Below are 15,679 nucleotides of genomic sequence, written 5' to 3'. Positions count from 1 at the left end.
GAGTAGGTATGGTTCTCATATAAAATACATTACTTTTTATAGATATTCGTTATATCAGATTCTGGTTTGGCTATTTTTAAGCGAAACTATCTGTTTCAGTTATATATTTTATATCCAATTTTCTAAACTTATCCAAAATAATATCTAACACACACACACACACACACATATATATATACACGAAATCTCTATATATACTCATTTGGTTTTTGGTGTTGAATTGATCGGAGTTTATTTTCGGTTTTTCGAATATAGCAATCATACATATATATACTGGGTCCAATCAAGGTTTGGGATAATGATTTTTGAACAGTGGAGGATTTAGAAATGTTAGTAACGCAAAAATTATATTCAAATTTGATTATACTTTTTAAATCTATTGCCTATTTGCATATAGGTATTCTAAAACCTGATTATGTATTCTATAATCAAAATTATTTCGATTAGAACATTAAACATATAGTAATTTTCACACTTATAATGTTATTTTTAACACTTAAATGTAGATATGCAGTTAAAAATACAAATTTATATCAAAGAAATTTAATATTTTTCAGAAATAAAATAAATAATATACCCGCCCTCTTGAGGGCGGGTCAATCTCTAGTTAGTAAAGCAAAAAGACACATTAATATTATACTAACGTTTACCTTAATCTGATTACATACGTATATCATCAAGGAACCTAGCAAAGTTACGGAAAAGTTACTTGGGTGAGATAGGGACACCTAATTACCACCATTTCATACTAGAGCTTTTTGTCTTATTGTAATGCTTTCAATTTTTAAACCAGCCAGGACACGTACATTAGCTTGTTGCTCAAGGCAGGTCGTGACTGGGCCTCCTTGTAGTTTTTTAATTTTTATAGTGGCTAATCAAAATGCCGTTTGTGGGACAACGACTGCGAACATATTATACAAACGCACGCTGAGGTTCGAACACAACTGTTCATGTGACTTCATAGTTGCCTGTTCAATTGTTCATCCTTTCTTCGGATAATTTACGACTGTTCAGACATAATACTAGAGAGTAACAACTCCATGTATTCATAACTTCATATTCCAAAAGTGTTTGGTATGGTATTTATGGTCCAATTTAAACCAGAAACAAAACCAAACCCAGTTTTCACATCCGTATGGACTACTTGCAAGTAAAGCAAAGTCGGTAACAGTTTGCAAAAGTTGAAGCATCTTTTATTCAAACCAAAACATTCTCTGAATTCAACGGTAGAGGCTCTCCGACTTCAGATTCTCGGCAATCTCTGTCTCCCACCGATCTCCATTCTCAAGAAGCTTCTCTTTGTCATACAGAAGTTCCTGCAGTCATTTAAAAAAAGAAGAATCAGATACACATCTTAACTTTAGGATCATGTACAAATGATATGTCTCTATCTAGTGTGTACCTCATGAGTCTCGGTTGCAAACTCAAAGTTGGGTCCTTCCACGATTGCATCAACAGGGCAAGCTTCTTGGCAAAAACCACAGTAGATGCACTTTGTCATGTCTATATCATACCTGCACAGCTCCGAAACCATCACTAACACTATGAGATGTATATAACCAGAGAGACAAAGACGGTATTGACAAGAAAGTATATATGGTTTAATAAATGGGAGCGCTTTAAGTGGTGACCTAGTGGTTCTGCGGCTTCCATCTTCCCTCTCCTCTGCCTCTATGGTGATTGCTTGAGCTGGACATACCTGATGAAAGAAAAGAAAACCCAGTATCCCTCAAATTTCAGGTGAACTGTGATGCTATATGGTACGCGTATCATAGACTTTCAAAACTTACAGCTTCACAGAGTTTGCAGGCAATACAGCGTTCTTCCCCAGTTGGATACCTTCGAAGAGCGTGCTCACCACGGAAGCGAGGGCTCAATGGACCCTTTTCAAAAGGATAATTGATCTGCATACAAAACAAAACTTCAGAATTCACAATTATGTTTCTTTCAACCTAATAACTAAATCTCTGGGAAGACTATCACTCACTGTAACTTTTGGATCAAAGAAGTACTTGAGGGTCAGCGACAAGCCCCGGACCATTTCAGTGAGAAATAGGGTGTTCATGCTCCGCTCAAAGACTGTGACAAATAAGAACCGTCAATATACACATAGAAAGGAAAAGTAAGTGAAACAGAAAAGGTGGAAACGTGTGTGTGTGGATCAAATAGCTTACCAGTACTCCAGTCCTTGGAGATCTCCTTAGCAAGTTGCTCAGCTTCTTGATCATCTGCAAGGCAAACCATTAGTCTCATCATCATATATGCCTGAAAAATCATAAGTTAATCACCAATAAGAAATATATATATATACAAATACCTTTATTGGTGCCATACGATATAGCACGGGACTGTAGCCCAACGAGATGAGATCCCTGTAAAGCTTGCCCTGAAGAAACCTATAATCAAAGACAAGGCAGACGTTAAATACAAGAAGAAACCCATGTAATAATCCACCAGAAGAAGCTAAAGAAAGTAAAGTTAACTATAACAAGGCTGCTCTCAGTTTTAAGGACATTGTACATGCAGAGACTGAGCTAAAACATTACCTATAGAATAATATAGCCTCGTGAAATAGCAATAAACTAAATCCCTAAATATGTGGTCAGTTTCAGTTGATGTCAAATTCCAGATTCCACCAAGCTAGACCAAAATATTCAGAGTGGAAAGAATAGCAAATTAAGGACACAAAATGCAAAAAAAAAAGATTCATACGATATGTCGGGTCCGGAGAGCATTGAGCGACCTGCGAGCCAGAAACGAAGCCATTGATGGAGGCTCCAAATATCAAATTTGGATCTTTCTTCTTCGCTGTGTTTTGACAAGAGAAAGATAATATAATTAGCTGAAAATAACAAATAAAGCAAAAGAAGAATCGAAGAAGAAAAAATCAATCATCAGACCCTAACCTTGGACACGATGATACTCAAAGAAGTAACCTTTCTGGCTTCTGCAAACAAACCCAGAGAAAGTTGGATCTCTTTCACAAGGGCATGGACACGAAGAAGACAACAAAACTCTATCAGATGTCAATTTACAAATTTACCCTTGTTATGAATTTTAGTCATAACCGGGGAAAATCAACTTTAACTTACATCAAACCGGATGTTTGACCAAAAAAAAACTTACATCCAACCGGATTTACTTATATGGTATGACATAGACATTCCAAGTTCTCAAGGTGTGGACCAAACCAGACCATTGACCAATGTTCACACTTCACACAAAGCTCAGATTAACAGACAAAACAAAACACAAACTATTGAACAATTTGGTAATCACAGCTCGGTTAATGGCGAACTTTTCAACGACAACAGAAAATAAATAGATTCAAACTAATTTAGCAAAGCATTGCCATGAGAATGGATCATCAATCTAAACTACTAATATGAGAAAAACAATAAAAAAAAGTTCAGGTTTATCGTTAACCGGTCTTCTCTGTAGCTTTCTCGTGAAAAAAAAAACAAAAAACATAACTCGATAGTAGTACACATACCCCACAGATTCTATTTACAGACAACGTCACAAGGGATCCAAAAATGTTCGTTTCTAAGCTCCCCATGTTTCAATCTTCTTCATTAGAACCTTAAAATGTTCTTCCTTTTTAGGCTCTTTTGTTCATCTTCACTCATTTTCCACTGTCCGAACGAACTGAAACAAGTCACAGAACGCCATTGATCCATTATTGTGGATCTTGCCCATTTGTAGTTGATGTGGTATTCCCTCAAGTTGATGTTCTTCGCGATTGTTTCTTGGTTAGCTTGAAAGGACTCCAGCTTTTTCTGCGTTTTGACGTCTCACAGAAGAGGCCAGAAGCCATAGCTTGCTGAAGCCATAGCTCAAACTCTTCCTCATCCTCGTCCATCATCTCCACATCAAGATCCCACGGGAACCTGCTCGAGTTTGACCTCTGCGTTGTCTTTTCCAAACCAACCATGTTCACATGGAAACTTGGTCTATGTGTATTTGGTCTACACGCCATTCCCTTCAATGGTATATAAATATTCTTGAGATGCCTTAAGTCTTTTAGCCAATTCTGAACAGAGTTATAGCATCGGTGAAGAATCAGAGAGCACTAACCTGACATATAGCCCATTCTGAGACATCAAAGATCTTGCTCTCGGCACAAACAAAAGCTCGTGGTATTTCAATCTATGGGACAAGATAAGAAACGAGTTAAATTAATCACTACCAGTAATCAAAGTAGAAAGAAAAGCCTAACCTTATGTGCTTTCTCGAATACCAGAGTCCCTTTGTGTTCAACCCATCCGTCACCATCTTTGGCTTGGTGATATTGACCACAATCCTATAATTTTTAATGGAAGCGTTAACCATTTAACATTTAAAAAAACATATAGATATTATGCAACTGTAAGGAGAATAGGGAATGAGTTAGCTAACCTGACACCATCTGGCCTTTGCTTTAGTCCTGTTGGTACATACCCAAATGTGTGAATTACCGCACTTAGTACAATGTATGCGCCTTGACTCTTCTGATCGATAATCTGGACCATTCTGATAAAAGCAATTAAAAACAAAAAAAAAAACATGTTCATCAACTTTTATAACAACAGCACCAAAATGCATCAGAAAATATCACAACAGACTGTATCAACAAACCTGATGCGAAGAAGCATGTGATGTCTGACAGACAACCCTGGTCCTAGATTCTTCTTTCTTTAACTGTTCATCGTAATCTCTCCTCTTAACAGCATCAGATAGAACCTGCAAATTTTATCTTTTTCATGTCTAGATATTCATAATACAAAGAAAAGAGGCGTCTGGTTACAGAATCTAAGCTGCAAACTAACCTCATAAGCACACTGAAGTTTCTTGAATGATTCACTTGCCAAAGGACTTCCCCTATTCTTATCCGGATGAACCAGCATTGCCTAAGAACAGAGAAACAGAACCACAAAGTTAACTCATAGCCAAGAGAACGTACATACATACAAAGTCAGTTTCAAACAACACACCTTCTTTCTATACTCTTTCTTAAGCACCGCAGCATCAATCTTTTTATGCCGAGGGAACCCCAACGCTTCGTAGTGATTCAAACAATCCAGTATCCTTTTCATCTCATCAGCTGAATCCGTTTCCACGTTCACTACTTTAACACTAGAAACCTCCTTCTTCAAGTTACTAACAACAGTTGCCGGAGATGCCGGCTTATTGGCTGACTTATTCTCGTGAACCTTCTTCTTCTTCTCTGGTTCTTCTTCAACAGGAGGAGGAGCAGCAGAAGGAGGGTACTCGAACTCTCCTGTAAACTCTTCCTCTAGCACAGTCTCACGCTTCTTCGGCTCCTCCGGTTGTGCTTTCTCGCTAACACTATCGCACCACTGAAGAAGACGTATAAACACATCGTTGGACAAGAACGCAAGATTCATCGAGAGAATAACTCCAGGCCATCCAAGTCTGACGTTGACAGAGTAAATTGCGTAAACCGTCGCAATAAGAACCACCACTCGTGCGTGATTCAAGGAGAACAAATAACCTGATTCCAAAAGAAGGTTGAGAAAGTTAACAATAAGATAGAGACAGGATAGAGAAAAGAAGTATACTGACACTTGCCTGCAACTATAAATAATGTTCCGGTGATCCAAAAGTTAGCGTACATCCACATAATCAAAATCCCAAACAGTCCTACAATGAAGATCCCCGGAGTGCAACCTAAGTACACAACAACAGCACCAGCAGCTCCCTGCAATGATAAAACGGGTAAGAGACTCAACTCAACTCGATTAAGAACAGAGGAGGGGTCTAGAGGAGGCCTTACCATACCGAGGAGAACGTAGACCAAGCAAGAAACTGAGGTCAGGCTGAGAAAGCAACTCCACATGATGAGGAGCAAAGCAGCTGAGCCAAACTTGGCACTGGACTGGAAACCCCTCAAAACGCAGTCTTTCCAGTAAAGAAACGACAAACTAAGCAACCCTAACAGCTTCCCGCATCCGCTGCACACTAGCGGCCAGTGACGCACAGCGAAAGCTTCCGTCTTTCCCACAAAACATTGCATTGCAGCACAAACACACGAGCAGAGATGTTTCTGAGACTGCAACCACTTCCAACCTTGCTTAACCAACCCTATATCCTCCATTACTAGCTAAAAGAACCCTAAACCCTACCTCACCCCTAAGCTCAGATCAATTCTGGAGAAACTGGTATAACTCAAGCAGACGAGCTTATTGGCCGTTGCTTTGATCTGTTTTTTAGATCCCTACACATTACAAGTGGCTCGGTAGCTAATTCAATCGCCTTCCCCTCTTCCTAAAACACAAAAACCCTAACTTTATCCAACAACTAGCAGTCTAGTACATATCCTCAAACTGGATCCAGAAAAAGAAACCTAACTAATCGCAGTATTTGTCGGTGAAAAACTTCGTTAGAGCATCACCGTGCACCGACAAGCACTCCCTCAGGTTCGGTGCGTAGAGTGGAGAAAAGAGAGTGAAGAAAAAAAAAAGGAAAGAGATGAGCTTTAAAGTTTAAAGTAAATGGGTTACTCGTGTAGAGAGATAAGCTCGGGAAGTAGGAAACCACAAAAAGAGCTCATGGAAACATCAAAAAAAAAAGAAAAAGGTTGAAACTTTTAAAAGATTCAAAAAAGTTCTTCGAAGAGAGAGAGAGAACATACAGTAGCGTATAAAGACAGAGATTAGAGACGAAGGCAACATTAAAATACTTTACCTTTATACATTCTTACTAGATGATAACCCGCCCTTGCGCGGAGTGAATTTTTTTTAAATATGTTGTATCTAAATAAATAATACATTTTTTATTATCAATAATTTTTTTTACATTTGATTAGGGATGACATGTGGGTAGGTATCATTTGGTTTGGTTAGGTTCGGTTTGGATCTTTGCAAATTTGGTTCGAATCTTTATATGTTCGGTTTGGTTTTAGATTCAGATAACCCATTTAATTTTTTAAAAACTTAAAGTTCATATATACTTTAAATTTCTCAAAACATAAAAATAAAAATAATATGTTACATATAAATTTGAATAATGTATACCAAAATACTTAAATTTAACATAAAAATTGGTTTAACTTAAATATTTGGATAGAAAATGAATAGATATTTTCAGTATTTTGGTATTTTGAGTAATGTTTAGTTATTTTAAATATATAATTTTTACTATTTTTATATATTTCTAAATATTTTGGACAATTTAAAAACATCTTAAGTATTTTGTTTATTTTTTTGAGATATTAATTTTTTTAAATAATATATTTAAGTATATAAATTTGATTCGAATATACTCGGATACCCAAAATATTTTGGTCCGAATCGGGTTCGGTTCTGGTTTTTAGATACCAAAATTTTAAACATGTTCAGATATCTAACCAAATTGATTAAAGTTCCATACTATTTTATAGATTGGATTTGGTTCGGTTATTTGGATTCGGATTTTTTTCCCAACCATATATTTTTTATTGTAACCAAATTTTAAATGAAAGTGACGATGGTTCATACTGATTTTGGGTATGCAACAATTTTTAAACCAAAACACTTTCTTTTATGTACGTGATTTATTTAGTTAATCATTAAAAATGTTCAAGACCCATTAAAACGATAGGCTGAACTGAAAAAAAGTTACCATTGATCACAATATTTTCAATGTGAGGCTTGTACCATTTTTACTAATTTATAATCGTTTTAAAAAATTCGAAATACAACCTATAAGAAAAAATATAATTTTTTTATTATATGCTTAATGTGATTGTTTAATTTATTTTAACAAATAAAATTAAACGAAAAGTATAGAGGATAAAAAATTATTATCAAATCTTTATTATTCATAATCATTAATGGTGATATATATGTCAATCATATTAGGAAGTTCCGTAGCTTTTATTTAAGGAAACAATAGAGAATATTCTTTTGTATATTAATAATTGATTTAATAGTTATTTAATAAAAACTATAATATATGTGTAGATAGACCAACTTATTTCTCTAACAATCCTCAGAATAATTCTCATGATGACACGTGGCTACCAAACAATGTTGCAATGTTCCAGGATTAATATATAGGGGATTAGACTTACTTCTTATCGTTTTGGACTTGGATTAAGTGAACATTAAATTCGCGGGACCCGCATCTTGCGAACTGTTTAGACCAGACCGAGCTGATACGGTAATCAATCGGACAAGATTTGGTTCAACCTCCCGGTTAAGACTCATTCAAGATGATTGAAAGTTTGAAACTATTAACACACACACAGATCATCACTCAAGTCACTGACCTCTTTTGACCAATTTAGATTCAAACTTATGTACATATACACTCAAAAATTTGTTTACAACTGAAAGACAACCTTAAACAAGTGTAAGGCTTCTCTACAGTAGACATGGATTAAAAATCTAACAGAAAACCTCTGTTTGAATCCAAGAAAATGATGAGACACAAAAAAAAACATTTTTCTTTTAAAAAGGACATTTTTCTTTTAAAAAGGAACTTTTTCTTTTAAAAAGGAACTTTTTCTTTTCTAAATGGTACTGTTGAATGAAGAAACCGCATGATTAGCAGATGAGGCCCCTGACGAGAAAGCATTTGAGTTGTCTCTAGTCCCAGAGCTAGACGATGCATTATAAGAAGAAGGGTCTGTGTAGTTGTTGTTGTTTCTGTTCACTTCATCTGGCTTTGTCTCCACGGGTCCTCTCACTTTCAAGTCCATAAAATCAGAGATCAAACCCGGCCTGGTGATTCTCCTCGTGTCTATATCCTTCTCCCCTGTCAACAGCTTCACCACCGTGGACATGGTTGGTCTCAGCTTTGGACTGTCTTGCGTGCACAGAAGACCGATCTTTAGGTACCGGCAAGCTTCCTCTGCGTCGAAGTCTCCGTTAAGCCCTGTGTCGACAAGATCCACGAGCTCATTCCGCTCATAAAGTTCCCAAGCCTGTGGAGTGTTAAGAAAAAATGTTATCATCATCTCTCAGAAGAAGAGCTTAGACACATCTCGAAATAGAAGAAAGGGAAGAGGACTTTACTCTTTCTAGCAGATACTGATACTCAGTGGGTAAACGAGTGTTTTTGTTGCTTCTTGCACTGACTATCTCCATCAGAAGGACTCCATAGCTGTATATATCTGCTTTACGCGTCAGCTGTCCCCTAACTGCATATTCTGGCGCTAAATAACCACTGACCAAAACATACACATGTTAAAGATATGAATCTTTTAGAAACAATTTTTTTTTCTAAAACATGGATCATTTTAAAGCGGAGTAAATACGAGCGAGAATAAGAAAAAAAGAAAGGAACTCACATTGTACCGGCGACACGAGTGCTGACATGAGTCATGTTGGGTGGCATAAGCCTCGCGAGTCCAAAATCAGAGATCTTTGGGGATAAGTCTTTGTCGAGTAGAATGTTGCTCGCCTTGATATCTCTGTGGATAATGTGGGGTCTTACTTCTTCGTGAAGAAAGGCAAGGCCTTTGGCAACACCGATGCAGATCTTGGCTCGAGTTCTCCAGTCAAACTGTATCCCACTCCGAGTGTAGCCTCCAGCTGAAATAAAAAAAATACATTTCTTTCGGTTAGAAAATGACATTACGAGCTGACACAAACTAGGAGAATCATGCACCACCTAGAAGGGTTTTGTCAAGGCTATTGTTCTCGAGGTAGTTGTACACAAGAATCCTGTGATTCCCTTCCACGCAGCATCCATATAACTTGACCAGATTCTCATGCTGTATTTTTGATATCACGTTGATCTCAGTCAGGAACTCTTTAACACCTTGTCTTGACTCAGCCGAGAGGATTTTGATAGCTGCCATCTTTCCATCTTTAAGATGGCCCTAAAAAGTAAACAAAAAGTTTCCCCCACCCAAAGAGTTTAAGAAAAGAGGATTTTTTAAGAGAAGAGTAAGCAAGTGATTTTCTTTTTTTTCATTTACCTTGTACACAGAACCAAACCCTCCTTCTCCAATTTTATTAAGGGGATTGAAATCATCTGTAGCCTGACGAATCTCTTTGTATTTGTAAATCTTTACGTTTTGTATCGATGTGATTCCTGTTTGCATTTTTTTTTTAAAAAACAACACACTAAATTTAGAGGAAACCAGCAACATGACTATGAAAGTGTTACATCTCAAAAAAAAAATGCAGAAGTAGTAATCATCATTTTGGTTTAAGAACCTAGATCATGTACATGTACCTCCATCATCAACTTCTGAAAGTCTTCCTCCACTTTTGTGGCGTGAGAACCAAGAGCAACCCATCAATGTAAGACAGACCTGTGAACTATTTATGCCGTTAATTAGAATGATTAATCACGAGAAAGAAAAAAAAAAGCTAACGTAATTAAGAGATTTGACTATTAATTAGCAAACCAGACATAGATCTATTTCAATTACAACTCAATTCATCAAATAGAAGAATCTTTGTCCAAGTAAGAAACACCAAAACACAAACACCCATGTGGGGGGGACCAAACAACCTTAAAAGTTAAAGCAACTAAAAAAGCTGTCAACTTTGAATTTGGGTTTTCTCAAGATTCAGACACAGAACAAAGAAACAGAGGCAGATATAACTAAATTCACCTCAGAGAGAGAGAGAGAGAGAGAGAGAGAGATCGCAGGTAGAAAGACTTGCTAAGTTGGTATATAAAAAAAAAAGGTTAGCGTCTTTACGCGATCAGACTAGAGTCACTGTCTCTCTTTTTGCCGCGTGCGTGGATATCAGAGATTACAGATTTGTTGAAATGGAGTAACAGATGGAATGAATAATAAGGAAGAGGGGTCTGGTCTTCGTATGGTGGCTGGCGGGTAAAAAGTCAATGAGTCACTCGTAAGCACACGTCAGTATCTTCTTGTACGTTGCTCCGAGACGACCAAGCACGCTACCGTCTCTTTTTTACTTTTTTTTTCTCTCTCATGTTTTAAATGTCTCTTTGCTTTTGAGTTTTGATTAACGACTTTTTGAAAAAACAAATCATCGTTTAAATTATTTGACTTTTAAAATTAGGCTCAAGTTTATGCTCCATTCATGGGTATTATGATTCCTCATTGTCTTTTGAATTAAGTCTTTGCTTTTTGAAGTATATGCCAATGTCTAGTCCATAAAGGATGAACCAATTATTTGCCTTCTTCATTATAATATTCAAATAAATGCTTTTCAACATGTATCCTAAGAAAATCTAAGCAATTCTTTTGTCAAAAAAAAAATCATAATGGATATTAATCTGTGCTGTGTAGGTTTTTCTATTCAACTATTTGAATTTAGACTCCCACCCCATTCACTTATAAAATTTATATTTCGCAATAATGAATAGCTTATCAACGGAATACAGTGAAACCTCTATAAATTAATAATGTTGGGACTACACCAAAACTATAATTTTTTATTAATTTATAGAAATTATTAATTTATCAAGATACTAATTGAATCAAAACTCAATTTAGGACTATGAAATTATATTAATTTATAAAGATATCAATTTATAGATTATTAATTTATAGGGGTTATACTGTAGTATAATACAAAATAAACCTATAATCTATAAAATAAACCATAAAAAATCTGTTGACTAGGATTTATATAGCTGTTTAGTTTGTACTTTATTCTGTCACCAAACTCGCAACCTGATTATAATAGAAATCAGTTAAGGGTTTTAATATAACAAGTTGTAATATGAACGTGAAACAACAAATAAAAAACGGAGTTGCTAATTAAGAATGGCGAATTTTGAATGGATGTGTCAAAATAATAATAATTATAACCTATGGACTTAAAAGGCATAAACAATGATTTAAGAAAAAACAAACCGGAGTTTTCAAAGTAACAACGGTGGAGAAGTCAAAAGAAACCTTAATACATTCCCTAGTTTGTTTCTTGTACAACACGAACAACAAGGAAGAAATGGTCCTAGTAGACACTTCAGGTGAATTTCTCTTAACTGCTCAATAAGCTTTTTACGGTCAAAGCCTTTTAGCAATGATGGCGACGTTCCTAGGTGAGATGGTTGGATCGAAAATGGGAAGCATTGTAACCTCAACGGACTCTCCTTGTTCTTGGAGAAACATAAGTCTATCAAGCAAGATCAATGTCTCAAGCACTGGTCCCAATGCAGCTCGTATAGACCAGTAAGGCCCTATCAGTTCCTGCATATTTTTTAGACAAGCATCCAATCAATGCATATGAGTGAATCCTGAGACCAAAGAGAGAGGGTTGAGGAATAGCAGGTTACCGTGAATGCATCAGCTTCATTCCATGTGGCACTCAGGTCGAGATCTTGAGGATGTTCTAGATTCAGGCGGGAAAATGCCGACAGGCAGAACTTCTCAAAAGAAGAATAACTAGTGGAATCTGAACCTGTATGCGTCCTAGATTTCTTGTCATCGGTGTCTGCAGTGAATTACAGAGATAAGCAAAAACAAAACTATAGAATCTAATCCATCCAAAAATCTTTTACCTTTCCTACTTGTATCTACTTTTGCTGGAGTTTCAAGAGCTTTTCTTTGCTTTTGACGACGGAAGGCCTTCCCTTGGCGTCCAATAGAGGGACTCGTCGCCAAAACCTCTGGATAATGCTTCGAAAGAACCTTCAAAGATGTGAATAGGTTGTTGCTTTGTTAGAGACGATAGCTGAAAATTAGTAAACAGAACCAAACACTTGTATTACCATTTGGAAAGCAGCACGAAAAGAATGCAACTCGAAGTTCTGCAAACCAGCATCTTCTCCCAAGCTGCTCCATCTCTCAGCACTCTGAGAAACCCACATAAAAAAAAATCATCAATAGATAAAGATTACAGAGAAGAACATACATAACATACATACAACATACAAAACCTGACAAGCTAGATCACGTGCATTTTTGCCAAGCGAAAAGCCCAAAGACTTGAGACCAGCGCTCATCGGAAACCCACATTTGGAACAAGAATCCTCACTAGTAGTCTTTTCAGATAATAAGTTGTAACAGCAGCCAATGCTCACCACAGCTTTAACTTCTTCGCACTCCATAAATGTCCTGACGAAATCAAAGTTGCGTTTAAACACAGTAATAGGAACCAAACTAAAAACGTGTTCAAAAGATATGTAACAACTGCAGTCAAACTAACCTTAGCATTGTAACAGACAGATCTCCACATGCATGGAGGCCAGCAAGAACAAGTGAACACGGTCTGTTTGCACCACTTGACGATTGTGAACTCCTTGGACCTTCTTCATTCAATGCAGTTGCATTTATTATATTCAAGTCGTTTTCCTCCAGAGGAACATTGGTTAAGGATTTCAACATCTCTGCGGATAGTACACGGCATGTAATCGTCTTTGGAGCATCTGGGCACTTGTTTCCTGAACTAACAGAGAAGAGGTATAATAAGTCTAAAAAGACCAGAGTTGTGAATAATTTTATTATAATAATGTGCTTTACCCAGATTTACGCATTTGTGAAGCAAAATGTTTGCTTATGCGTGATGCTCGTGCATCAGTTACGTTCCCATGATGAGAGGATGAATCAATCGCAACAACTGGATGCTTATACTGGAAAGAAAGAACCTGCGCTAGATAACCCTGAAAAATAATATTTTGACAAGTGATCATACAAAATGTTTAAATAGGCCAGTGGTGTTGCCAAAAAGCATGCTAAGGTATAATAACATAACAACCATTGAGTCACATATGCAAAAGAAAAGAACGATACTAACTATACAAATGTGATTAACGGGTAAAACATGAGAAAGGGGATTGAAGTCAGATATACCTGGCCAGAACCGACATCAACAACAGTAGATTCTCCAACGCTGTTAACAACTGAGCTGACAACAGAGGAAAGAACTTCAACCTGCACGATAATACCACGACTTATAGATCCATGTGGCCAGGAGAAGGGAACGAAAAATACATTAATCAGATAAACGATTAGTTTTGCACCAAGAAAATTTTATATAAAATGTTATGAGCTTTTGGTGATTATTATAACTTAAAAATATTCTGTATTTTACGTGTACAACTTGAACAGCCAGAAACCATTATAGAGTCTTGGATTGGGATTAGTCACACAACTGCAGAAACAGCTTAGACATCATTGAAAGACACACACTGTACCTCATGTTTTTTCTTCAGATTCATGCCCTGTGAAAGAACAGTGCCAAGTGGTTCCACATTCACATCTGCTAGTATCTGCCAACAGTTGAAAATGGTTTCTACATATTCAGTCCATGTGGTAGAGAAACGTTCCAAACCATTCAGTGTTTCCCAAAGGCAGTAAAAAAAAAACATAGGAGAAAATGGTAGGAAGTTTACCGCTTGCGCTCTAGGAAAGGATAGAGACCTTAGTGTGTGAACAAACTCCTTGAGTGAAGCAGGCCAGTGATCCTAACACACACACATACTAGTCACTACTTTCCACCTAAACTAAACTTAGAAAAAAAAAAAAAGAGTTGTCAACTTTATACCTGGATACTACCGGAGGGAATAAGAAGAATGTTTTCCGGCTTCTCATTCCTCAAGCAGCTCACCCATTCCTCATCAACATCTTCCCATTGCTTATCCTGAGATTTAACAAACATACCAAATGACCTCATAAAATTCATAATCCACACTTTTTTAGATTTGTTTGCCCACCGGAAAGAACACAACTTTGGATATTACCTTGAAGAAATTGACAACGTGGGCATTGATTATGAAAGAGAAGGGTTTTAGGAACTCAATGATTGATGTGATCCATTCTAGGGTTTCAGATCTCGTGTTGCAAGTATACTTTCCTCTCTTCATTTTTTTCTTTATCCGGCGACCCAAGGATTGCACTTTCCGCCGCCAAACGCCGGGGCTAGTAACAGACAAGAGAGAATTAACACACTTGCTTTTAGCCGTGAAAACTTTTGTTTTTCAAAAACGCCCCGTAACTTTTGAATAATGTTCAATTTGGGTTAACATTTATTATTTCTAACAAATACATCCTTCCTGTCACGTGACAAAAGCTAACCTTCTCCTTCGGACCGAGTATGCAACATACGCTACTACCAAACAGGCACACACTTTTTTAACACTCGTCTGAAATACAAATAGCACTGACATGACTAGTCTTTTGATCCATGTTATAAAAACACAGATTTAAAGCAGACAACTAAAGAATGTTCGTTAAAGATTATAAACAACCTAAACATCTAGTTTTTTTTTTTTGATTAAAGATTTTCTATTTAAAAAGCATGAGAGTGCAATTGTTACTGGCTATTACCAGTGAGCCAAGGGCCCAAATATTTGTTACATCGACTCAAATAAAACAAACTGATAAAACTGACTTTAAAGAGAGCAGGCATTTGCTTCTTCTCCCTACTTGGATGATACAGTCTCAAATTTCAGTTACTCTTCTTCTTCTTCGCCGGTTTCGTAGTCACTAACATCTACTACTGCTCGAGGAAAGTCTCTGTGCTCGCTAACGCTGTCATGACCAAATATGATAACATGAAAGGTTCGGTTGCAGTCATAGATGAAGTTCATCATCTTCCCGTCTTCAAGCTCGTTGTCCTTTACAAAATTCTCCCAGCCAACAGTTAGAAACACGCTCTCTCCTCTTCTCTTCGTCCTAACCGTCCAACATCTCCCACAATAGTCTAGGAGATCCACTGTATTTGGCAATGGATCCGGAAAGTGTTCGTTGAGTGTAAGTTAATGAGTTCCCCTTGAATTATACTTTGTATTCATCGTTACTTATAAAGGCCATACA

General features: G+C 36.8%; 4 protein-coding genes across 8 annotated transcripts; all 4 read right to left on the bottom strand.

Moving 5' to 3' along the window:
* Positions 1–1,023: 1,023 nt before the first annotated feature.
* On the bottom strand, positions 1,024–3,050 carry LOC108841109 (NADH dehydrogenase [ubiquinone] iron-sulfur protein 8-B, mitochondrial). The gene is made up of 9 exons (XM_018613894.2): positions 2,907–3,050; positions 2,713–2,808; positions 2,318–2,396; positions 2,175–2,228; positions 1,988–2,079; positions 1,791–1,904; positions 1,632–1,699; positions 1,403–1,514; positions 1,024–1,316 (listed from the first exon to the last, which is right to left on the bottom strand). The coding sequence occupies exons 2-9, from the start codon at positions 2,764–2,766 to the stop codon at positions 1,221–1,223; spliced, it is 669 nt and encodes a 222-aa protein (XP_018469396.1). The 5' UTR covers positions 2,767–2,808; positions 2,907–3,050; the 3' UTR covers positions 1,024–1,220.
* Positions 3,051–3,398: 348 nt separating this feature from the next.
* On the bottom strand, positions 3,399–6,650 carry LOC108826895 (uncharacterized). Its single transcript, XM_018600575.2, has 9 exons — positions 5,777–6,650; positions 5,572–5,701; positions 4,974–5,494; positions 4,809–4,889; positions 4,618–4,722; positions 4,399–4,512; positions 4,220–4,303; positions 4,078–4,149; positions 3,399–3,982 (listed from the first exon to the last, which is right to left on the bottom strand). The coding sequence occupies exons 1-9, from the start codon at positions 6,095–6,097 to the stop codon at positions 3,722–3,724; spliced, it is 1,689 nt and encodes a 562-aa protein (XP_018456077.1). The 5' UTR covers positions 6,098–6,650; the 3' UTR covers positions 3,399–3,721.
* A 1,584-nt stretch (positions 6,651–8,234) lies between these two features.
* LOC108814250 (cold-responsive protein kinase 1) lies at positions 8,235–10,914 on the bottom strand. 2 transcript variants are annotated; one of them, XM_057008384.1, is made up of 7 exons: positions 10,643–10,914; positions 10,168–10,253; positions 9,908–10,023; positions 9,598–9,808; positions 9,275–9,518; positions 9,000–9,150; positions 8,235–8,908 (listed from the first exon to the last, which is right to left on the bottom strand). In XM_057008384.1, exons 2-7 carry the CDS (start codon positions 10,229–10,231, stop codon positions 8,495–8,497), a joined length of 1,200 nt encoding a protein of 399 aa, XP_056864364.1. In that variant the 5' UTR covers positions 10,232–10,253; positions 10,643–10,914; the 3' UTR covers positions 8,235–8,494. The 2 variants fall into 2 exon arrangements, with proteins under 2 accessions (XP_056864364.1, XP_018442305.1); XM_018586803.2 differs by lacking the exon at positions 10,643–10,914 and adding an exon at positions 10,553–10,584.
* Positions 10,915–11,745: 831 nt separating this feature from the next.
* Positions 11,746–15,609, bottom strand: LOC108814237 (uncharacterized). 4 transcript variants are annotated; one of them, XM_018586769.2, is made up of 12 exons: positions 14,605–15,609; positions 14,409–14,504; positions 14,257–14,328; positions 14,059–14,133; positions 13,715–13,795; positions 13,385–13,524; positions 13,071–13,310; positions 12,802–12,979; positions 12,634–12,717; positions 12,424–12,553; positions 12,199–12,356; positions 11,746–12,112 (listed from the first exon to the last, which is right to left on the bottom strand). In XM_018586769.2, the coding sequence occupies exons 1-12, from the start codon at positions 14,725–14,727 to the stop codon at positions 11,930–11,932; spliced, it is 1,560 nt and encodes a 519-aa protein (XP_018442271.1). In that variant the 5' UTR covers positions 14,728–15,609; the 3' UTR covers positions 11,746–11,929. The 4 variants fall into 4 exon arrangements, with proteins under 4 accessions (XP_018442271.1, XP_018442279.1, XP_056864356.1 ...); XM_018586777.2 differs by having other exon boundaries at positions 12,199–12,323; XM_057008376.1 differs by having other exon boundaries at positions 12,823–12,979.
* Positions 15,610–15,679: the final 70 nt, after the last annotated feature.

Source organism: Raphanus sativus, chromosome 1 (genome assembly GCF_000801105.2).
Source record: "Raphanus sativus cultivar WK10039 chromosome 1, ASM80110v3, whole genome shotgun sequence".
NCBI classification, from domain to species: Eukaryota; Viridiplantae; Streptophyta; class Magnoliopsida; order Brassicales; family Brassicaceae; genus Raphanus; species Raphanus sativus.
Note: the sequence above shows the minus strand (reverse complement) of the source record. Positions and strands in the feature narration are given on the sequence as shown.